This window comes from Argopecten irradians, chromosome 1, assembly GCF_041381155.1.
Source record: "Argopecten irradians isolate NY chromosome 1, Ai_NY, whole genome shotgun sequence".
In the NCBI taxonomy this organism is placed as follows: Eukaryota; Metazoa; Mollusca; class Bivalvia; order Pectinida; family Pectinidae; genus Argopecten; species Argopecten irradians.
This window is the reverse complement of record NC_091134.1, coordinates 36000029-36024980: the sequence shown is the minus strand read 5'-3', so window position 1 is coordinate 36024980 and position 24952 is coordinate 36000029. Positions and strand designations below refer to the sequence as shown.

Below are 24952 nucleotides of genomic sequence, written 5' to 3'. Positions count from 1 at the left end.
GTCATGGTCTGCATGCTGGTAGAGTTGGGTTCAAGGTCAAAGTCATTATTAAGTTGGTAAGTTCAAAGTTTGGTACAAGGTCAAATAAGAATAAAGGGAAACTACTGTATAATGTTTCTTTGGGTTTTTTTTCCATTTAGAAATAATACCTTGTAAGATGATAGATAAACAAAACAATGAGTTTAAAATCAACCATTTATTGACTGTGGTAGAGATCATACTATATACTGTAGATATAATTTATATATATAAATAGACAACAGAAGTGAAACATTTATATACTATATAGAATACCATATCTGATAACAATAATGTCCTGGATAGAATGAGAAGTAAATAAGGATTTCTTGTACATAAGAGAAAAATAGGTACTACATGTATTCTATTTAAACAATTATTTATCTAGTACTTTAATCAAGACACATATATAATTGTGTGTTCAATATAGCATCTGTGAATTACAGCAACACAACATGTACTTTTTACAACTATAGAGTACATTTGTATATATCACAAGACGTAGCATATTGCCTCCAATTTTTTCCAATTATTATTATAAAACATCAATGAATTTCAATGTTGAAAGTAATATCATGTTCGTTTTGTGTGTCTTGATAGAGGGTAGATCGCCTCGAAAATTTGACAAATTTTTTGGCCACACGGTTGGAATTACTTCTTTGTCCTATGCAAGCAATACTAACATTAACATACAAAAATACTCATATTATCCTTAACATGCTACAAAATATACATATGATGGATTTGATTGGCTGGACAAAAGTCTCTGACACAACAACTGTTACAATCTAACATTAACATGAAGTAAAACCTTTAATAAAGTTGTGCTTTCAATAGTAAAATCCGACAACAGGTAACAGATTTTGACCAGCAAATGTATAAATGGCACCAAGTTACATTGCAGTGAGGTGGCCATCGAGGAATTTTAAGTATAGATATGTATAATATTGAACAACATTAACAAGATACCAGTATTAATTAACAACAAGTTAACATTCATATAATGGTATTGCAAAAGTAACAATTTGAATTCTTACAAAATAACATAAACATAACAAACTGATAGATACCGTATTTGCTGTAATATTATCAAAATTAACTCAAAGGATGATGGGTCCCAATGGTGGTGTTCTTTTGGATAACAAATAAGCTTACTTCTATGAGCTTTTACTCACAAAATCTCAACCTAGTTACATTTTGGACGATTGAGCCGCTCAAAATTCTATTTGTGTCAGCATAATTAGAGGAGGTGCATTAAATAATTTTGAAATTTCTGTCAAAAGAAGAAGCAAAAAAAAACAAAAGAAAAGAGTAATTCATTACAGCAAATACAGTACCTCTTTCAGCTTACACACATTCTATCATATAACCTGTCAGAAAGGAAAGAGTTTTAGGGATTGAAATGCTCATTCCCCCCTAAAACCACATTTGAACTATTTAAGTAATAAGACTGGAATAGTTTACTATAAAATTTTAGGGGTGAATGGGAGAATACAACAGGAGGATACCAAGGTAATACTTGTCACACTGACTGTTCTGAACAACAGTATCAAACACACATTTTACAAGTGGCAGTGGTGAACTTCACCATTAGGAATGTCTAGTATGCATGGAAAGGAACTTCACGAGATCACAATATTGCTAAATTGTCAAAAGATGGTACATGTAATAAAATTACAAAGAAATAGCATACTGGTAGAAGTTCATATTGTTAACTTTTCTAAGAAGGTATCAGATGATGATTGCAATATGGATAAAGATTCTCTTCAGAGAAGTTTACAGGAGCACCTCCATTATCATAGTCAGTGTGCATGACAAGTGTTTCAAACTTACAAAGTTAAAACACATCAATACAAACACAAGAGGATTAAAACAAACCAATTAATAAATAACAGAAATAACATGCAAACTAAAATGGTAAAATCTCTTGAAAAGTTTTATATTTGAGATCTGAGTCTGAATATGCAAATCTGATTTAATTGGAAACATAAAAGATGGTCATGTAACAGTTATATTGGTATATAATTTATTCAATATGTAATTGAGAATTTTTATTCTCAGCATTTCTATTGCTATAATAGAGCACTTTATAAAAGTTTGGATGTAAAAGTTTGTAAAAATTAAGACTATAACAACATGTGTCAACACCAAACAGTTTCATAACCATGCTAGCTAGTTGATAATAGTTTGCTACTTTTCTATACTAAGAATCAATTCAACAAAATGTTCTAAACAAACACAGACTCAGTATACCAAAAAATATCAGAATAATAAGAGTATGTAAGTATTATTGGTTTATAGTATACAGTCAACCGGTGAACTTATTGTATAGGCATATGTCACACAGCCACATATTGACTGTGATATAGGCAATCAGTGACTTTGTTGTTTAAGCATATGGCACACTGTGATATAGCAATCAGTGACTTTGTTGTATGGGTATGTTACACAGTCTATCAACGACTTTGTTGTGTAGTCATTGCATATAGCCACACTTTCACATAGTCAATCAGTGAGTTTGTGTTTAGGCATACAGCCAATCAGTGAATTTGTTGTTTGGACACACAGCCAATCAGTGAAAATGTTTTGGGTGTATATGGCACAGCTTTGAGTGACATTATTTTAGAGTAGAAAAAAAAAGATTTGATAAAGCCACAAGTCAAATTAAGTTTTATGAAAGTGTGTAGCACACAACACATTAGTAGTATACAAACCCGTCTTCCTGAGACATTCTGTAAACAAGTCAGTACCTTTTGTGATCACATTTACAATAGGGACAGGAATCTAACAAGTCAGTATCTTTGGTGATCACATTTACAACAGGGACAGGAATCTAACAAGTCAGTATCTTTGGTGATCACATTTACAACAGGGACAGGAATCTAACAAGTCAGTATCTTTGGTGATCACATTTATAATAGAGACAGGAATCTAACAAGTCAGTATCTTTGGTGATCACATTTACAACAGGGACAGGAATCTAACAAGTCAGTATCTTTGGTGATCACATTTACAACAGGGACAGGAATCTAACAAGTCAGTATCTTTGGTGATCACATTTATAATAGGGACAGGAATCTAACAAGTCAGTATCTTTGGTGATCACATTTACAATAGGGACAGGAATCTAACAAGTCAGTATCTTTGGTGATCACATTTACAACAGGGACAGGAATCTAACAAGTCAGTATCTTTGGTGATCACATTTACAACAGGGACAGGAATCTAACAAGTCAGTATCTTTGGTGATCACATTTACAATAGGGACAGGAATCTAACAAGTCAGTATCTTTGGTGATCACATTTACAATAGGGACAGGAATCTAACAAGTCAGTATCTTTGGTGATCACATTTACAACAGGGACAGGAATCTAACAAGTCAGTATCTTTGGTGATCACATTTATAATAGGGACAGGAATCTAACAAGTCAGTATCTTTGGTGATCACATTTACAATAGGTACAGGAATCTGTAGGAATACCTAGTTGTTGAATTCTCATGTTAATATAGAAATAACTGATGTAAATGTAAACAGTATGGAAACAAACATTTTTAATTTATAGTGACAGTCAACAGGAAAGTAAAATATAGTCTTTGATTTAATTGCTTATTACATGTAAATATATTTTCTCAATTGGAAAAATCTTAATCCACTAACAGTAACAGACAATATCTAACACAGATACCACAAAATACATTTTACATTAGAAATAGAAAGTTGTTCTGACAACTTGAAGTGAAAACTATACAGATATGTATATCACCACTATTACTGAGGCTCACAATTTTGATTTCTTTACAAATTAGATTTACAGTGATCAGATGGTCTAAATGTCAGATTCAGGGCCTCTGTATGATAGCTTACATATTGGATTCAGGCCAGCTGTACATGGAAGGTACAAAACTTTCGTAATCTGTGTTATACTGTAGGGAGCGTATATAGGCTTCCTTATTGGCAGGCTCCGGGTACAGATGGGCACGCTTGTTCTTGTAGGCATACTCCAGTAAACCTATTGCCATTTTGGTGGATACTTCCAGAATGTTGGACAAGGGAGGGTACACACGACCTTCAGCAAGGTTCTCTTCTGTCACCATATCAGCCAGTAACTATATTAACAGATAATGCAAATACAGATACAAATAAGTAAGGGATCACCATATCAGTCAGGAACTATAGTAACAGATAATGCAAATACAGATACAAATAAGTAAGGGATCACCATATCAGTCAGTAACTATAGTAACAGATAATGCAAATACAGATACAAATAAGTAAGGGATCACCATATCAGTCAGTAACTATAGTAACAGATAATGCAAATACAGATACAAATAAGTAAGGGATCACCATATCAGCCAGTAACTATAGTAACAGATAATGCAAATACAGATACAAGTAAGGAATCACCATATCATACAGTAACTATATTAACAGATAATGCAAATACAGATACAAGTAAGGAATCACCATATCAGTCAGTAACTATAGTAACAGATAAAGCAAATACAGATACAAATAAGTAAGGGATCACCATATCAGTCAGTAACTATAGTAACAGATAATGCAAATACAGATACAAATAAGTAAGGGATCACCATATCAGCCAGTAACTATAGTAACAGATAAGGCAAATACAGATACAAGTAAGGGATCACCATATCAGTCAGTAACTATAGTAACAGATAATGCAAATAGAGATACAAATAAGTATAGGGATCACCATATCAGTCAGTAACTATAGTAACAGATAATGCAAATACAGATACAAATAAGTAAGGGATCACCATATCAGCCAGTAACTATAGTAACAGATAATGCAAATACAGATACAAGTAAGGAATCACCATATCAGTCAGTAACTATAAATTATAACACAATATATAGGCCCAGGTAATTGCATTATCATTTCCAGTTAACCATTATCTTAACCTTCAAGAACTTGAAGACAGATTCATGCACACTTAACATTTAAACGTTTAGTAACGAGGATCCTCAGGTAATTGACATGTTTCCAGGATCTCCCTGACTTCACAAGATTAGAAGTTTGATGGTGCACTATGGACTGTACACATAGATACAAAAGTTTTTATATTGGAAACAAAACAAGAAATTATCTTAAAATTGTCTTTTTTAAAGACTTTGTTGTCAATAAAATATTTTGAAATAACAAGAGGCTCAAGGGCCTTAACGGTCATATGACTACCTTGGCAATAGCCGAATAGGAAATAAATTAGATATAGTGTCATGGTTAAAAAATAAAAACACTTGGTTGGAACCATGTCAGGATCATTTCATGCAAGTGTCATTTAAATCACACTGTCAGAACTTGAAAAGAAGTTCAAAATGCAAGATTTTAGAATATTTGACCCTTGTGACCTTGAAAGTTGGTCAAGGTAATTCATTTTCACAACTTTGGTAGCTAGCCCTTTATCTCAGCATGCTACAGGCTAAAGATGAATACCCTTGGCCTTTCGGCTAGTTTGAAGAAGAACTTAAAAGATATTAGCCTAATTGACCCCTGTAACCTTGAAAATAGGTCAAGGTCATTCATTTTCAAACATTTAGTAGGCCTTCATCCCAGCACAGCATGCTACAGGCCAAATATGAGTACTCTGGACCTTACCATTATTGAGAAGAAGTTGTTCAAAGCCTATTTGCCCTGTGACTTTGAAAGTAGGTCAAGGTCATTTATTTTCACAACTATGGTAGCCCTTCATCTAGGGGTGACTATTGAGCAAAATTTTACAATTGCGATAGTATTGCGATATTCATAATGACTATTGCAATAGTATTGCGATATTGACAAACTATTGCAATAGTAAAACAACATAGTTTTCCTGTTATTCAATTTTAAATCGATATTCAGTGCTTGTAAATGTAGTTGTTATTGTTGTTTATGTTTGCGGTCATTGTCAATAATTAATGTTTGTTGGCTTACTGGTATTGACATATCTTTGGTAATAAATTAATAATTCAAACACATCCATGTTTTGTGTCTTATTTTATTTATTGATGCAAAACTAACTGACCATAAGTGTAACATTACACTACAGACCATAAAAAAGTGGGAAAAAAATCTGATATCTTCACCTTAGATGTTTTGTATAAAATGTCCTACTGTTAATAAAAAAAATTAACACAAACAAGGTCAGGAATTGCAATTAATTCCAGTGTTATGCAGGATGCCAGTTCTTTTTTAAGAATATGAGCCTGTCAACATTCTAAGATTTCAAAGCTGATCGTTGGGCAGTACGTGACTATATCACCGGCAGTGGAAAACACCCTTTCTGAGGGCAAGGAAGTGGCTGGAATACTCAAGTATTTTTTGGCAAGATTTGTCAAAAGTGGGAACTTCTCACAATGGGTAGACCACAATATCAATGGATTACTGTCAGTAGGGATAGGGAGTTCTGTTTTGTAAGCCTTTACTTCACTTTCAACCTGACCTTCAATAGATATAAATGTCACCTAAAAGGCTCTACATAGCACTAGCTGGTTTGGGGGATTTGTTTTCCGTGGTTCCCGGTTCTAGTTTAATAACTTTTTCCGGAATGACTGGTTCCTCATTTTCTGAAGATGGTAATTCCAGTACCCCATGGAGTGCAGGTGTAACTGTACTGGATGATTCCCCAGGCACCATTTTAACAACATACCTCTCCTGCACACTTTTTCCAAGTTTGATTGCCTTCATTCCAGTTGATGGAAAGCTTCCTGTCTCTCTTGATCGGAGAGGAACGGCATGGTTTTGAAACATGGGTCTAAGAGAGTTGCTCTTGTCAAAATGTCAGTGTTGTTCTTGTATCAACCAGCAAGATCATTAACCACAGCGCGTTTAACAGCCTGAGTAATGCTATCATCATTCTCCTGTTCCAACATGAGGCTGTTTAAAAGCTGATACTGAAGGGGTCTAATAATTGATAAGGTAGGCAGTGTCTCTTCACATAATGCAGTAGTTGCTGTTTTAAGAGGAGATAGAACTTTCACCAGTTCTTCAGCATCTTCAATGTCACTTTCAGTAAGTGTGGACAAGTCCTTTTCTCTGCAAGTCAGTGCAGCATACACTGCTGCTCTAGGAACCGGCTAGCCATGTCCAGAGCTGAATTCCATCGTGTTTGTACATCAATTGACAACTTATGGCATGGTAATTGCAAAAGTATTTGTTTCTCATGCAGTTGTTGGTGGCTATCGAACTACGATGAAAATACCCTACAATGCGCCTCATTCTTCCAAAGAGACGTGCTACCTTAGGGATTTTCAAGGCTTTGCCACATGCAAGATTTATGTTTATTGATGGGTGTTTTCACCGAATGTGGTCCATAAGATTCCTCGTGTTTACACTATACTTCAGTCTCGCCCGGCACAATCGACATCCTACATGGGTTTTGTCCGTTTCTGTACCATTTTGAATGAATCCAAAGTTAACCCAAATGGCAGATTTCGCCTTCTTGTTGTCAACAAACGTGATTTCGTTGCCATCTGACATGTTTGTGTTGATAATGTTACATGCACACAGACTGATTGTGCGCAGCCTAGTGGTCAATACATCTACCTATGTACCGCTGTTTGACGTCGTTGTTTCATACGTTGATGTATCCATGATTTGGTTTTACGTGCAGTAAGAATGCTCAAATGTCATTTTGTACCACTGTGAATGCAAATTGCTATACTATTGAGACTATCGCAATATTCATATAACTATCAGCAATAGTATCGACTTTCAATTTTCGCATCGATGCATTGACATCGAGAGTGATACAATTGTGATAAGTCAAGAAGTCGATACATCGTTACACCTCTACCTTCATCCCAGCATGCTACCAACATGATATGAGTACATTTGGCCTTTAGGTTGGTTAGAAGAAGTTGTTCAAAGATTTTAGCCTATTTGACCCCTGTGACCTTGAAAGTAGGTCAAGGTCATTCATTTTCACAACTTTTGTAGCCCTTCATCCCAGCATGCTAAAGGCCCAATATGAGTACTCTGGGCCTTATGGTTATTGAAAAGAAGTCGTTCAAAGATTTTAGCCTATTTGACCCCTGTGACCTTGAAAGTAGGTCAAGGTCATTCATTTTCACAACTTTTGTAGCCTTTCATCCCAGCATGCTACAGGCCAAATTTGAGTACTTTAGGCTTTATGGTTATTGAGTAGAAGTTGTTTGAATGAAAAATTACGCACTGCGCACGGCGGACAACGACAGACGGTGCATGATGACTATAGGTCTTCGGGTCAGTTGACCTAAAAAAATAAATTTTATGAAAAGAAAGTTTACCTTAGCTGATTCCAGGAAAATTTCCTCTGTGATGACTCTTATATCACAAGCGATCACTGCCAGTGCTACTCCAGGAAACACGTAGGCATTATTACCTTGACCTGGACAAAACTTCTTACCACCATACATCACTTCTTTGAATGGACTACCACTAGCAAAAACGCACCGTCCCTAAAAACATGTAAATTCAGATACAGTCCAGGCAAAAATTCAAAATGAATAATAAAACATTTCTTATAATTGACAAATGTTATGCCCAATTAAACCTCTTGCATACATACTTTAGTGAATTGCACTAAAGTGAAATATTAAACAGCGATGACCTGTTTTTACTCCTTGATGTCATGATTTGAAGGGAGATAACCTGTGTATACCTCTGTGTGTTGATATCTAAGGCAGATAACCCCTGTTTATTTCTTTGTGTTTATATATATGTGAGAATAACCCATATTTACCTTGGTGTGTGGAAATTCAAGGGAGATCACTCATGATTACCTCTATGTGTTGTTAATAAGGGAGATAACCTGTGTTTACCTCAGTGTATTTGATATATAAGGGAGATCACCCATGTTTACCTCTGTATGTTGATATGTAAGGGAGATCACTTATATTTACCTCTGTATGTTGATATGTAAGGGAGATCACCTATGTTTACCTCAGTGTGTAGATATATATGGGAGATCACCCATGTTTACCTCTGTATGTTGATATGTAAGGGAGATCACCAATGTTTACCTCTGTATGTTGAAATGTAAGGGAAATCACCCATGTTTACTTCAGTGTGTAGATATGTAAGGGAGATAACCCATGATTACCTCGGTATGTTGATATGTAAAGGAGATCACCCATATTTACCTCTGTATTTTGATATGTAAGGGAGATCACCCATTTTTACTTCTGTGTGTAGATATGTCAGGGAGATCACCCATTTTTACCTCTGTGTTTAGATATGTAAGGGAGATAACCCATTTTTACCTCGGTGTGTTGATATGCCTGTTCAGCTGTACACTCTGCTTTACTTGTTGGGTTACTAAGAGCGAATACAATAGGCCTTTCATGATTGGCAGCCATATCCTTCAATACTGTCTCATTAAAAGCACCTGGCACTGCTGCGGCACCTAAACACCAATTGAGATACATTATATATTTTTTGGAACAAACAAATTCATTTAAGGCTGATCTGATCATATACTTAAACAAGAGGCCCAGAGGGCCTGTATCGCTCACCTGGTTTGTAATGTCAAGTCATGTTCTGAATACAGGTTCATTGTTTCTGTTCTGAAGGAATTTGAATATTTACCTCTTATTTCCCTCCTGCCCCCGGGGGGTCAGAGCCAAAATTTATACAAGTTCTGTTCCCCTTCCCCCAAGGATATTTGTGACCAAATTTGGTTACAATCCATGCAGAACTCTAGGACAAGTAGCGATTTATAGGATTTACCTCTATTTCCCCTATTGGGCCCCGCCCCTCCTGCCCCCGGGGGGTCAGAGCCAAAATTTATACAAGTTCTTTCCCCTTTCCCCCAAGGATGTTTGTGGCCAAATTTGGTTACAATCCATGCAGAACTCTAGGACAAGTAGCGATTTATAGGATTTACCTCTATTTCCCCTATTGGGCCCCGCCCCTCCTGCCCCCGGGGGGTCAGAGCCAAAATTTATACAAGTTCTGTTCCCCTTCCCCCGAGGATGTTTGTGGCCAAATTTGGTTACAATCCATGCAGAACTCTAGGACAAGTAGCGATTTATAGGATTTACCTCTATTTCCCCTATTGGGCCCCGCCCCTCCTGCCCCCCGGGGGTCAGAGCCAAAATTTATACAAGTTCTGTTCCCCTTCCCTCAAGGATGTTTCTGGCCAAATTTGGTTTCAATCCATGCAGAACTCTAGGACAAGTAGCGTTTTATAGAATTTACCTTTATTTTCCCTATTGGGCCGCGCCCCTCCTGCCCCCGAGGGGTCAGAGCCAAAATTTATACAAGTTCTGTTCCCCTTCCCCCAAGGATGTTTGTGGCCAAATTTGGTTACAATCCATGCAGAACTCTATGACTAGTAGCGATTTAAAGGAAATGTTGACGGACGACGCCGCGCCATGACATAAGCTCACTGGCCCTTCGGGCCAGGTGAGCTAAAAATTAACAAGAGATCCCAGAGGGATCTTGGCGCCTACCAAAGATTGATCTATGTCTGAAAAATGAAAGAGGGATCTTTTCTCTGCTTTTCAAACTTACAATTCTTTTTTCTGCTTTTCAAACTTTAAACTATCAAAATCCAAGATGGTGGTCGCAAAATGCAATAGGCAGAACTAGGGTCCTAGAGGAACCTACATATGATATTTGAGAACAATCCCTTCAATACTTTCTGAGAAATAGCGGTAACAAACTTTAACTATCAAAATCCAAGATGGCCACCGGTCGGCCATCTTGTTGACCGATCAGTCCCAAAATGCAATATGCACAACTGGGGTCCTAGGGGAACCTACATGTGAAATTTGAGAAAGATCCCTTCAGTGCTTTCTGAGAAATAGCGGTAACAAACTTTAACTATCAAAATCCAAGATGGCTACCTGGCGGCCATCTTGTTGACCGATCAGTCCCAAAATGCAATATGCACAACTGGGGTCCTAGGGGAACCTACATATGAAATTTGAGAAAGATCCCTTTAGTGCTTTTTGAGAAATAGCGGAAACAAACTTTAACTATCAAATTCAAGATGGCTACCTGGCGGCCATCTTGTTGACTGATCAGTCCCAAAATGCAATATGCACTACTAGGGTCCTAGGGGAACCTACATATGAAATTTGAGAACAATCCCTTCAATACTTTCTGAGAAATAGCCGTAACAAACTTTAACTATCAAAATCCAAGATGGCTGCTTGTCGGCCATCTTGTTGACCAATCAGTCCCAAAATGTAATATGCAGAACTAGGGTCCTAGAGGAACCTACATATGAAATTTGAGAACAATCCCTTCATTACTTTCTGAGAAATAGCGGTAACAAACTTTAACTATCAAAATCCAAGATGGCCACCGGTCGGCCATCTTGTTGACCGATCAGTCCCAAAATGCAATATGCACAACTGGGGTCCTAGGGGAACCTACATATGAAATTTGAGAACAATCCCTTCAATACTTTCTGAGAAATAGCCGTAACAAACTTTAACTATCAAAATCAAAGATGGCTGCTTGTCGGCCATCTTGTTGACCAATCAGTCCCAAAATGTAATATGCACAACTGGGGTCCTAGGGGAACCTACATATGAAATTTGAGAAAGATCCCTTCAGTACTTTCTGAGAATTAGCGGTAACAAACTTTAACTATCAAAATCCAAGATGGCGGCTGGTCGGCCATCTTGTTGACCGATCAGTCCCAAAATGCAATATGCACAACTAGGGTCCTAGGGGAACCTACATATGAAATTTGAGAAAGATCCCTTCAGTACCTTTATGAGAAATAGCGGTAACAAACTTTAACTATCAAAATCCAAGATGGCTGCCTGGGCGGCCATCTTGTTGACCGATCAGTCCCAAAATGCAATATGCACAACTAGGGTCCTAGGGGAACCTACATATGAAATTTGAGAAAGATCCCTTCAATACTTTATGAGAAATAGCGGTAACAAACTTTAACTATCAAAATCCAAGATGGCTGCCTGGTCGGCCATCTTGTTGACCGATCAGTCCCAAAATGCAATATGCACAACTAGGGTCCTAGGGGAACCTACATATGAAATTTGAGAAAGATCCCTTCAGTGCTTTCTGAGAAATAGCGGTAACAAACTTTAACTATCAAAATCCAAGATGGCTACCTGGCGGCCATCTTGTTGACCGGTCAGTCCCAAAATGCAATATGCACTACTAGGGTCCTAGGGGAACCTACATATGAAATTTGAGAAAGATCCCTTCAGTACTTTCTGAGAATTAGCCGTAACAAACTTTAACTATCAAAATCCAAGATGGCGGCTGGTCGGCCATCTTGTTGACCGATCAGTCCCAAAATGCAATATGCACAACTAGGGTCCTAGGGGAACCTACATATGAAATTTGAGAAAGATCCCTTCAGTACCTTCTGAGAAATAGCGGTAACAAACTTTAACTATCAAAATCCAAGATGGCTGCCTGGCGGCCATCTTGTTGACCGATCAGTCCCAAAATACAATATGCACAACTAGGGTCCTAGGGGAACCTACATATGAAATTTGAGAAAGATCCCTTCAGTACTTTTAGAGAAATAGCGGTAACAAGAATTGTTAACGGACGGACGGACGGACGGACGGACGGAAGGACGGACGGACGACGGACCACGGACGAAAGGCGATTTGAATAGCCCACCATCTGATGATGGTGGGCTAAAAATGGCAAAAACAAGAGGCCCATGGGCCTAAACGGTCATCTGACTCATGGCACAAAACAACAAAGTCACAGTATAAAGTATTGGTTAACGATTAATATAAACAATACAAGGAACTCCTTAGTTGAATATGTAAGTTTCTGAAATAGGTAAATGTCATTTGTTGAACAAACTTTGTAGCCCTTCATCCATATATGGTTGTAACCCATTCAAGGATTAATATGAGGAGTCATCAGATTTTAAAGCCAAATTTCAGCAAAGCTCCCATTTTGGACCTCTGCCATACTATCCCCATTTGTCTTAGCTCGGTCCTTTATAAAATATGATTGTCCTCACCTAAAGTTCCCCCTTCTGAATCAATTAAAACCCCTATAGACCAATTTTAATTGAGATCGGAGACTGAAACCTTAAAACAGGAAGTAGACCAGCAGCAATCTTGGAATACCAAAAATCTTTAAGAAAATGTTGTATGTTGTTCAGCATCAATTAAAACCCCTATAGACAAATTTTTCATTGAGATCGGAGACCGAAACCTGAAAACAGGAATTGGGACAGCTAAAATTAAGAAAATTTGCCATTTTGGGGCCCCACCCCTCAGCCCCTAGGGGTCAGACCAGACTCATTTATATAAAATATGATTGTCCTTCCCCAATGATGTTTCACACCAAATATGGATGAAATTCATCCAAGGATGAAGGAGGAGTAGGATTTTAAAGCTAAAATTAAGAAAATTTGCCCTTTTGGGGCCCCATCCCTAAGCCCCTAGGGGTCAACAAGGCTCATTTATATAAAATATGATTGTCCTTCCCCAATGACGTTTCACACCAAATATGGATGAAATCCATCAAAGGATGAAGGAGGAGTAGGATTTTAAAGCTAAAATTTAGAAAATTTGCCCTTTTGGGGCCCCACCCTTCAGCCCCTAGGGGTCGGACCAGGCTCATTTATATAAAATATGATTGTCCATCCACAATGATGTTTCACAACAAATATGGATGAAATCCAATGAAGGAGGAGTAGGATTTCAAAGCTAAAATTAAGAAAATTTGCACTTTTGGGGCCCCATCCCTCAGCCCCTAGGGGTTGGACCAGGCTCATTTATATAAAATATGATTGTCCTTCCCCAATGATGTTTCACACCAAATATGGATGAAATCCATCCAAGGATGAAGGAGGAGTAGGATTTTAAAGCTAAAATTAAGAAAATTTGCCCTTTTGGGGCCCCACCCCTCAGCCCCTAGGGGTCGCACCAGGCTCATTTATATAAAATATGATTGCCCATCCCAAATGATGTTTCACACCAAATATGGATGAAATCCATCCAAGGATGAAGGAGGAGTAGGATTTTAAAGCTAAAATTAAGAAAATTTGCCCTTTTGGGGCCCCACCCCTCAGCCCCTAGGGGTCGGACCAGGCTCATTTATATAACATATGATTGTCCTTCCCAAATGATGTTTCACACCAAATATGGATGAAATCCATCCAAGGATGAAGGAGGAGTAGGATTTTAAAGCTAAAATTAAGAAAATTTGTCCTTTTGGGGCCCCACCCCTCAGCCCCTAGGGGTCGGACCAGGCTCATTTATATAAAATATGATTGTCCGTCCCCAATGATGTTTCACACCAAATATGGATGAAATCCATCCAAGGATGAAGGAGGAGTAGGATTTAAAAGCTAAAATTAAGAAAATTTGCCCTTTTGGGGCCCCGCCCCTCTGCCCCTAGGGGTCGGACCTATCTCATTTATATAAAATATGATTGTCCTTCCCTAAGGATGTTTCACACCAAATATGGATGTAATTCACTCAAGGGTTTAGGAGGAGTAGGCTTTTGTATAAATAGTTTTACGCACGACGCACGGCGGACGGCGGACGGCGCACGGCGCACGACGACGGACGAAACACGATGACAATAGGTCATCCTGACCTTCGGTCAGATGACCTAAAAATCATGGTAATTACTAAATTATCCGATTTTACAAAAAATGCACTTTTGGTTAATTGCTTGGACAAAATTTTATGATGGAAATGTTTGCAAGTACATGTTCTAAGTTGCTTGTGTCAAAATTTTGTGGATATATATACCGATGGCCACTTGACTCATCACTGTTCAATAAGTTTCAATGTATTTTACCTATGATAGCTGTGGGTTTGATCTGTTTGATTACATCTTCAAGTTTATCAATGGGTTTGGAGTCCTGGGCAAACATCACTTTCTCCCCTGTTACTCCTCCTGATGGTCGGTTCTGGAATCAGCAAATGAAATTTACATGACTATGAACTATCAATTCTAACAAGAGTACTGTGAACTATCAATTCTAACTAGAGTACTGCGAACAACCAGTTCTAAGTAGAGCAGTGTGAACTATCAATTCTAACTAGAGTACTGTGAACTATCAATTCTAACTAGAGTACTGCGAACTTCCAATTCTAACAAGAGCACTGTGAACTATCAATTTAAACAAGAGTAAAATAGTCGGGGCTGATTTTATCGATAGGTTTATTAGTTTAACGTCCTATTAACAGCCAGGGTCATGTAAGGTTGTGCCAGGTTTGTTGGTGGAGTGAGGCTTGAGTACCTGGAGAGAAAAAAACACCAGCCAGCGGTCAATACCTGGCAACTGCCCCACATGGGATTCGGACCCACATTCCAGAGGTGGAGGACTTGTGGTAATATGTCAAGACATCATTACCACTCGGCCACCACGGCCCCAAAATTATCCATAGATATTAGACAATGAATCATTATTGAAAACTTCAACAAACTTTTATAGTTTCATCAATGTCTATATATAAATATATATATATATATATTTAATGTCACACCGTGATACACATCTGACTGGTACCCCAACCCCAACTATTTTGTATTACAGGGCTTTTTTTTCAGCATGATTAGGGGCCGAAAATCGAATAGCTTCAAAAAAGTATATAAACTACACTGGAAATAAAAAATCTTAATCGTTATGCTTTATTTCATATTTCATAACTTTCCCAAATCATAGTTTTGGCACTCCATTTTCCCAAATTCAAAGCCACAGGCGCCATTCCCAAATCAGTGAGAAAAAGCCCTGTATTAGGATTATTGGTTCATTTTAACAGCTATACTTACCTTTACAATAAGACCTCGAGAATCAACCATCCAAATCCTGCCAAGTGCCTCGGCCTGTGTCATTCCTGATTCTTTCATCGCCATCATCAGTAATTTGGCAATCCCAATAGATGCCTAAAGTAGAAAATCATACCCGGTAAGTAATTTCGTAATCTTGTTAGATGTTTGAAGATAAAGCTTACAATTGGTTGAATTTTAAACTGAGATTAAGGATTTCTCCCCTTATTAGTAAATACAGTGTAGATATATGAACATAAAAACACCATATAAGGATATCTGAGTTAAAAGGCCATAGGGGTTTACTGTTAAAATATATTTAAGCTTAAAGATGCTCCACCGCTGACAAATTGTATTTTTTTCACTATCAAAAACAGGAGCAGACGATTTAGTATTTTTCTTTAGTTACAAAAAAAAGTTTGAGCTTCTAATTTTAATTCAATTTAAAAATATGAAAAATAATTAATCGCATCCCAAAAAAATTCTTTGGCACTATATCCTATATGGAACAATGTACTGATTGCGCATGTACAAATGCAAAATAAATTAATTTATATATTTTTGGGGATAAATTAGACATATAAATACATGTACACGATTAAACAACAATTATTGTTCAAATGATGAATATCCTTTATGCTATGTCGGTGGTGGAGCATCTTTAATAACCTTTGAGTCAACTTTCAAGGTCATAGTAGTGCACTGCAAATTGGAATTGGGTGATGAAGGCATGTTTCAAGTTATTCACACAAAGTCAATGGTACCGGTTCAGAAGTAATGGCATAGACAAGAAATTAATATTAATTAATAGCAGAAATAGAAGAAAGTTTTCATACAATTTGTCTCCCTTCATTTACAATCTACAATTACACTTGTAATGATAAACTGATTGGAATATAAATTATATCTTTAGTCAAAAGCTTATTGATAGCTAGAAGGTCAAGACATGGTCATATGCTCTATAGTCAAGTGTTAATTGTTCAAACATTAGTATGGTATATTACCTCTCCTGCTCCTTGAAAGAGAAACACATTCTCCCGGAAAGATTTACAGGTGATTTTGAGACTGGCCAATATACCAGCCACAGCCACGGCAGCTGTACCTGGAAATCAGAATACAGGTATAAAGTACATACAGTCAAACCTGTCTATAACGACCACTGAAGGGGTGACAGAAAAACAGTCACTATAGACAGGTTGCCTTTATAGACAGGTTGGGGCTTTCGTGCCAATCAGCGAGCCAGTAAATAAAACTGAATTATATTAATGCAAAACAGACCTGCAATTGGATATTTATATATCTATTGCCATGCATTATTTAAGAAATGATATTTGTGTTCGTTTTATTTTTTATGTATATACTCTATTACACTGTCATACACTCAGAATAATCCCACTAAATCTTTCACTATAATACTTTGACATCTTTCTTTACAAATAGCTGTAAACTAGTATCAAACAATAGATCAACTCAAATACATGTGTATTTCAACAGATACATCTTGAAAAGGTATCATCATGTGAGGTTATGTATAAACCACTGTACTGTTTGAATTTTTTTTTCCCATCTTAAATTAAGAAATTGAGAAATTCGTTCATCATATCAGATCAAATCAATCAGCTCAACCATATTGTAAAAGATTTTGGTAGGTCAGCAGCCTTGTGTGATTAAGTACTTTCACTCTGGTTGTCCATTTCTAGTTATAATATTTGCACCATCAACCATGGAACCATTGCTTGAAATGAAAAATAGCTACTGGGTACACCAACTCACCTTGAATGTCGTCATTAAATGTACAGTACCTCTCTCTGTACTTCTCTAGGAATCTAAAGGCATTGTGATTACCAAAGTCCTCAAATTGTATCAGTGTACTTGGCCCATACCTGCAATTTAAACAATGCTAATATCCTGAAAATATCTGTAACACAAGTAACAAGTAACAGCACAAGTATATATTATGTTCTTTTTTTAAATTTATGGTAAGTTCATATGTTAATTAACAAAGCAGTAATAGTAACTTACCTCCTAACAACAGCAGCCATGAACTCATCAACAAACTCATCATACATGGGTCCCAATGCACGTTTTTGACGCAGTCCAATATACAGAGGATCCTTGAGTAAAGTCTAAAACAAGGAAGGAATAAATAAAAGCATTCTGTTTAGACTGGTCTTTTTTCATAAATCAAAACTGAAAAAACGTATGAATGTACAATAAACATGTATGCAATTCATTGTGCACTTTACATGCAAAAATATGCTAAGTTTCAATTACCTCGTTATTTGTGCCAACATCGAGCATGATGGGAAGACAGTTGTTGGGTTTGATTCCCGCTAACCCTGTGTAAAGGGACAGCTTTCCTACAGGGATTCCCATTCCGTAACATCCCAAATCTCCCAAACCTAGGATCCTCTCGCCATCTGTCACAACAATAGCCTGTAAAGAACATGAGGTTAGGTTATAACTTGTCACATCAACTAACACCATACCCTTTTATCCTGATTTTATACAGAAAATAAATACACTGTATAGACATGAAAAGTTTTATAGCAGAAAAAGTCTGTTCAGCTTTATCTAAGGACATTTTGAAGCCAAATATGAGCCTGGGCCCATTCTCAATGAGAATTGTTTCAAATTTTAGTAAAATTCCCAGAGACAGTCATTAGATCTTGATCAGTCTCTTCCTAGAAATTTTCTTTCCAATTTATTAACATACCTGTAAGTCAAGGTCTTAAGAAAGGTGTTCTGTGATACATACCCTGGCAGGTCAAGTGTCAAAATATTGGCCAACATTACAATACATTCTTTGATTAAGCACAATCTCTAGTAAACAAAATTATGTAATGACCTTTGTCAAAAGTGTCATTATATCAGCTATATATATAGTATGTACTGAACGAAAAAGAGCCAGGACAAGCTGTTTCTACATCACAATGATCTAGTATGGACACAGTGCAAAACCAGTAATACCTGTCCCTCTCTTTCTGTATACATTTGGGACTTACCTATGCATTAACAAGAGGCCCATGGGCTTTAACGGTCATCTGACTATTAGCACAATACAACATAGTTGTTTAAAGATTTTAGCTTATTTGACCCCTGTGACCTTTATTGAAGATCGAGATAATTCATTTGAACAAACTTGGTAGCACTTCATCCCAGCATCTTACAGGCCCAATATCAGGTCTCTAGGCCTCCTAGTTATTCAGAAGAAGTCGTTTAAAGGTTTTAACCTATTTGACCCCATGACCTTGAATGAAGGTCAAGGTCATTCATTTGAAAAAAATTGGTAGCTCTTTATCCAAGCATGTTGCAGGCCCATTATGAGTGCCCTGAGCCTTCTTGGTCTTGAGAAGAAGTCGTCTAAAGATTTTAACCTATTTGGCCCCAGCGACCTTGAATGAAGGTCAAGGTCATTCATTTGAACAAACTTGGTAGCCCTTTATCCCAGCATGCTACAGGCCCAATATCAGTACCCTAGGCCTTCTGGGTCTTGAGAAGAATTTGTTTAAAGATTTTAGCCTTTGTGACCCCTGTGACCTTGAATGAATGTCAAAGTTATTCATTTGAACAAACTTGGTAGCCCTTCATCCAAGTATGCTACAGACCAAATATCAGTACCCTGGGCCTTTTGGTTATTGAGAAGAAGTCGTTGGAATGAAAAGTTTATGCATGGCGCACGACGACTTCGGGTCAGATGACCTTCAAATAGGTTGCCTTCTATTTACTTGCTATGCTAGCTTACCTTGACTTCATCTATTGGCCAATTACTGATTACATCTGCCACATGACCCTTGTCTTTGATAGTAATGTACAGTCCTCTGAAATATAATCAAAGTTATAAACAAAGAATTTACAGAGCAATAACAACTGACAATAAATGTCTGCAGAATCAATTACTGTGACTGTGCAGTGTATGTGTGTCTATATAAGTTGAGAATAATCTAACAATACTTGAGGCCACAAATTTTGAGATTCATAATTTCACAAAATTAGACATTCACATTTGACACCTCAGACAGCAAAATGGAAATTCTTAAATGATTATTTGAAAACTTTTGATAATAGTAAATGATTCTAGATACAACAAATCTGTGTCACACTTAAAGTAGTTATAGCATCCAAATAGGACATCTGCATATCTTCATATTAGTAAATGATACAATAATAGTAACTATAACACATGAAAGTTAAGAAGAGAAAACAAAATTGGCACATCAAAATTATTTGCAACTCCAACAGAATTTTGACTAAAGTGATTTCTAGTATCAAATTTCGACTGTTCCAAAATCTGTATTTAAAGGGACATGAACCTTAAATAATTTGTTCTGTATGCTTCGATATAGTTTTCAGATGTTTATTGAATATTTTATTACAATGATTGGTTATCTAAAACGACAGGAAAATGTGGGGAATACCTACCTCAAAAATGATAAAAATAGACTGTCATATTCTATATTTGGAACACAAAACGAAAGCTAGCTGAAAGCGAGGTTATATTGAACAACAAACTTGCTGACATGACAAGGAATATTTGTTTTCCATATTTTAAGATTATTTTCTAATTAACGATGGTTGAAAAATGAAGTTTAAGCCAAATGTTATAAAATTATTTGTATTTATAGCGCAAGTACATAAAGTGGCGAGTTGCTCCCATCTCTTGCATTTCAGCGATCCATTTATATTTACCTACTTTCCCAATTGCGCACATTACTGACTCTTGACGTACACTGTTTTATATCAGAATTTGTTTGTGTTCGCTTCACCCACGTTTTTGACCCACCATTTTGTTTACATATGGGCAGTGCATTGTGGGAGGTCACTAAAGTTCAACACTACTATACTATCGTTACAAAATTCGACCAGGCTGGTTCAAAATACAGAAAGATGGAATTTCCATTATAATTATTTTATTTGACACATTTGCACAATAACTGATATATATTACTTAGTAAGGTGTCTAACACGTCGTAAATGTGTATTTTACTCAAATTTACATGGTTTTTTTAGGTTCATGTCCCTTTAAATTCAAATTATTTAATTGTATTAAATTGTTTTAACTTAATTCCACAAATGTTTATCACATCACAAACACACTCTATGTCAAAACTAATTAACATTTGATATTACAACTATTTCAAACACAGCTTTTAAATCAATATGGTTGTAGGCAATAATGTTGACTCTAGTAAAACTATACACCAGATGGGGCAATCGACCCACACTAATCAATCTAAGATACACATTGTCTTCTAAAAGAAAATGACATTAAATCAATAGATCTATGCTTCATATAGTCACATTAAGAAATGTTGAAATGGACCCACACGAGTTAATGTACAGTACACAGGCTTTTACTGACACAAATTTTCTGCGTCTCTGACAAGGGGGAGATAATCGAGTATTAGAACTCCACTGAAAAAGCCTTCTCAGCAACTTAGTGACTCAGGTGGCTAGTCTATAAAACACCATACAATAAATACATAGACAACACCAAAATTCCTAGGTTACTATATGTATACCTGGGTTTTACACGAAAATTCCATGGTTACTCTAGATCTATATATGCATACCTGGGTTTTCTATATATGAGGCCGTACTTGAGACAGGCCAAACCAACTGTTGGTGTGTAAATTACGGGCATCATCAGCTCAACATGATCACAGACGACTTTATAAAACAGTTTTTCGTTTCGGTCTTGTAGAGCCATGAGGTATATGTATCGATCCAGATCATTTTGCCATCGATGGAAATTCTCCATTACAGTATAAACCTGCTGTTCTTGGTTTAATTGGGCAGGTGGCATCAAGCCATGTACACCAAGAATTTGCCTTTCTTCTAATGTGAATGCCAGACCCTGGGGAACAAAAATTTTTAATTAGAAATACATGTATATACAGTATATGATGTTCAAGAGATTTCATACTAGGATGACATCGTATAAATCATATACAGTCTATAAAGACCACCCAGAGGACATATACAGTCAGGAGAAATGGTCTTTATAGTCAGGTTGAATTTTCTTATACAGAGGTGGTTAATGTTGCTAAGGCTGGTTTTTCTGTATACTTGTTTTTTATAATTACACATAATTATCTAATTATCCAGAGAATATGAAAGTCTCAACATTGATTTCACTAGTTTGTCCTCAACAATTGTACTTGTTTCGTTCATCTTAATGTATCTGAATACCTTTTCATATAATGTTAGTGTAATGCAGAAATATTACATGGCTGACACAATTTTAATACAATATATATATATATATCTGTTGTGATTATACTATCTCCATCATTTCAGAAAATGAAAAGGTCATGCTCTCTTTTTATATCTATCTTATCTGAGAAGGGCCTCAATTAAGGAACATCAGGCACAACCCTTAGGCCTTTACATTTGAACTACCCAACATGAAATAAACTATTCATTATAAGTATACAGCAATATGGTTAAATGTCTACTTTAAATACAAATATACTGTAAAATGGTGAATTTTTATGATTTTCTAATATTGTTGCACCTATTATCCATCTTACTATTACTATTTTGATACTTTTTGTGCTATGTACATAAATTGATGTATAGGAAAAAGGATGGTGCAACATACTTCCACAACCTCTTTCCTCCACTTCAGCTAAATACAAATGGCTTCAAATTAAAACTGCCATTTAGATACACAATGCTAGAAATTTAATTTACACAAGAAGACACTTTTGAAACATTACATCATGTCTATAAAAAGTTTCTCAACATAGTACATCTAATATTATTGGATTACCTTTGGAATGGAATTTCAGAGCCTGTTACATATTTCTCATTTTAATAGCTATAGACTGGAGTCAAGCAAATAGCACTTTAATAAACAAAGTTTACCATATTCACATCAAATTAGCAGAATTTTATATTAAGTTTGACTTGGTCATCAATAGGCATTTCACAATTATTTATTACGTTATACTTGTCTAAGTCAGCGGGCAATATCAGCTAGTCTATATATACAGTTATATATAGCTATCTTATTAAAGGCCCATTACCTTTCCGGAGCAAAATATAAAGGTTTCTTAAAAAACATTAATTACACCAGAAAATGCATACCGATGATCTAAAATAAGGTTACGACACCAAACACATGCAAGATTGCCTGCGTAATATATGAAAACAGTGGAGTCAATTCGCTGTTTTGCCGTCTGGCACAGTGATAGTCAACTACCGCGCAGTATTTAGGACGACGGCGGGAAACAAAATACGACCCGCGTTATGAAAATAAACATTTCATTTATTTTAATCAAATCGTTCAGAAGGATATGATAAATGTAGTATTAACGGTATGTTAATAATGTTTAGGACTCTACAAAGTTATCGATCTTGTTTTACATTCCCATTTAAAAAATTAAAAGCCGTTTCGGAAAGGTAGTGGGCCTTTAAAGGGCTCATTTGAATTCAGTGCCGAGTGGTCAATTTTTTTAACCTAGCTTTAACCTTTATCAATCTAGACCACAAAATTTAATATATAACTAATATTAATATTATAAAAACACATTCTACATGTATTTCTATAATTTTAGTAAGGTTTAATGAAATATAGATAACATAAGTTACAGTTGTAAGTTGTCCATTATCCTTTTATCATATACTGTATATGGATATGTCCGGCGTTAGGGCAATTACTGATATAGAGCATATGACCTTGTAAGATAAGTGCATTACTAATTTCTTAGTGTATATGTACGCGATTCGGAGGGTGTAATCCTAACTGACGTTCTTGCGTTACCACATAATCAATGAGGTCGTGTATTGCGGATACCACCTACACATCAGAAAGGAAACTACAAAAATGTACTACAACAATAAGCTGGTTCCAAAATAATAACTGTTAACTAATAAGTTCTTAAGCAAGCAGAATCTGTCCGAGAGGTCATTGCAAACACAAAGCATTGTTAGTTTAACCAGCTTGACAATCCACGAAATTTCGACGTTTAAATCGCAAGAAATCCATCTACAACATCTTCAACACAAGACAAAACAACTTTCCTCTGTCCTTAGAAATATAAAATATACCTTATTGAGGAGAGGATCTCGAAGCAGATCGAGTCCTCTAACTCTAGGTCGAGCAACCGGTACAGTCGAATCCTTCTTGGTAGCAGACGCTTCTTTCTCCGCCATTTTCTTTGCTTAGTGATCTTTAGCGCCACCTAGCGGAAAGAGACGTTATAATACATAGAAGAGTTCCAATAAAGTCAGTGCGCGAATTATTCAAAGAATCGTTTTAAGCTAATGTGCTTATTTCTAGTAGATATCTACATGGCTTTCATAATACACAACAAATTTACTTTAATGTAAATAAAAATAAGGTCTACAGTTTAATTCAATAGTACAGACTAATATCCCTAACATCGGTTTATCTAATTTGTTGGGTTTTTTATGATACAAAAAGTTCAGAAATTTTCAGATGGTTTGTGAAGCTTTTTCGCTTAATAGACTATTGGTAACAGGGTAAAATTACTTCATTTCTTGCTTTCAATTCACAGCATGTAACACGTATACATTGTAACTTACATCTAAGAAAATTATGTCTAGCAATAGTCTGTTTGGCCTTTATCACATATACTTACCTAGAAAATTTATGATTTGGTTATTTTGAGGTGTTTTCCAGAAAAGGTCCAGTTGAACCGTAGAGTTCAAATCCACACTGTGTTGTGTACAATATACGACAGATATGCGCGTGAAAATGTAAGATCCGTATTGGCAATATCAAGACTATATGTATATTTAAATTTAAATGCACAAAGGATCTTATAGCCCATTGCCATCAGATCAAAATAAATTATCTATAGATTTTTGCTAGGACCAGAAAGGGGAGTGTTTAATCCTACGTGACGTCATTGTAAGCCATATTGAAGAAATTTTGTCACGTATGTAAATTTACTAATATACGAATGTATCTGTTACACATACAAATTGTGTACCGGCTGTCATTTCCTTTGTATAATGTCCACTTGAAAATCAAGTGTACTTCCAACTAAAAGTGTCGGCATTTAAAAGCTACAATATTCTGGCCATTGTAGGCCTAGCCCGGATGTGTTCTAACTTATACGTGTCCGGTATTTATCTTGAGCTCTACATCACGTGTAACATGTTTACTTCTGACCGTCATAGGCCTGGCTCGGATAAAAAACAATGTATAATGTCCACATAATGTGATAAAAACGTC

General features: G+C 36.3%; 1 protein-coding gene across 1 annotated transcript; it reads right to left on the bottom strand.

Annotated features, from left to right (window-relative positions):
* Positions 1–181: 181 nt before the first annotated feature.
* On the bottom strand, positions 182–24635 carry LOC138325997 (NADP-dependent malic enzyme-like). Its single transcript, XM_069272065.1, has 13 exons — positions 24354–24635; positions 23800–23933; positions 21318–21601; positions 19490–19565; positions 18019–18180; positions 17767–17870; positions 17518–17627; positions 16749–16846; positions 15748–15861; positions 14770–14881; positions 9267–9409; positions 8292–8462; positions 182–4126 (listed from the first exon to the last, which is right to left on the bottom strand). The coding sequence occupies exons 2-13, from the start codon at positions 23902–23904 to the stop codon at positions 3881–3883; spliced, it is 1725 nt and encodes a 574-aa protein (XP_069128166.1). The 5' UTR covers positions 23905–23933; positions 24354–24635; the 3' UTR covers positions 182–3880.
* Positions 24636–24952: the final 317 nt, after the last annotated feature.

Bases quoted from the DNA above. Each gene is read 5' to 3' on its own strand.
- LOC138325997 (XM_069272065.1), bottom strand. From the start codon at position 23,904: ATGGCGGAGAAAGAAGCGTCTGCTACCAAGAAGGATTCGACTGTACCG. The intron at 17,628-17,766 runs GTAAGTTACTAT...TTTAAATTGCAG, and splicing joins ATGGCTGCTGTTGTTAGGAG to GTATGGGCCAAGTACACTGA. The intron at 4,127-8,291 runs GTAAACTTTCTT...CTGTTAATATAG, and splicing joins TTTTCCTGGAATCAGCTAAG to TTACTGGCTGATATGGTGAC.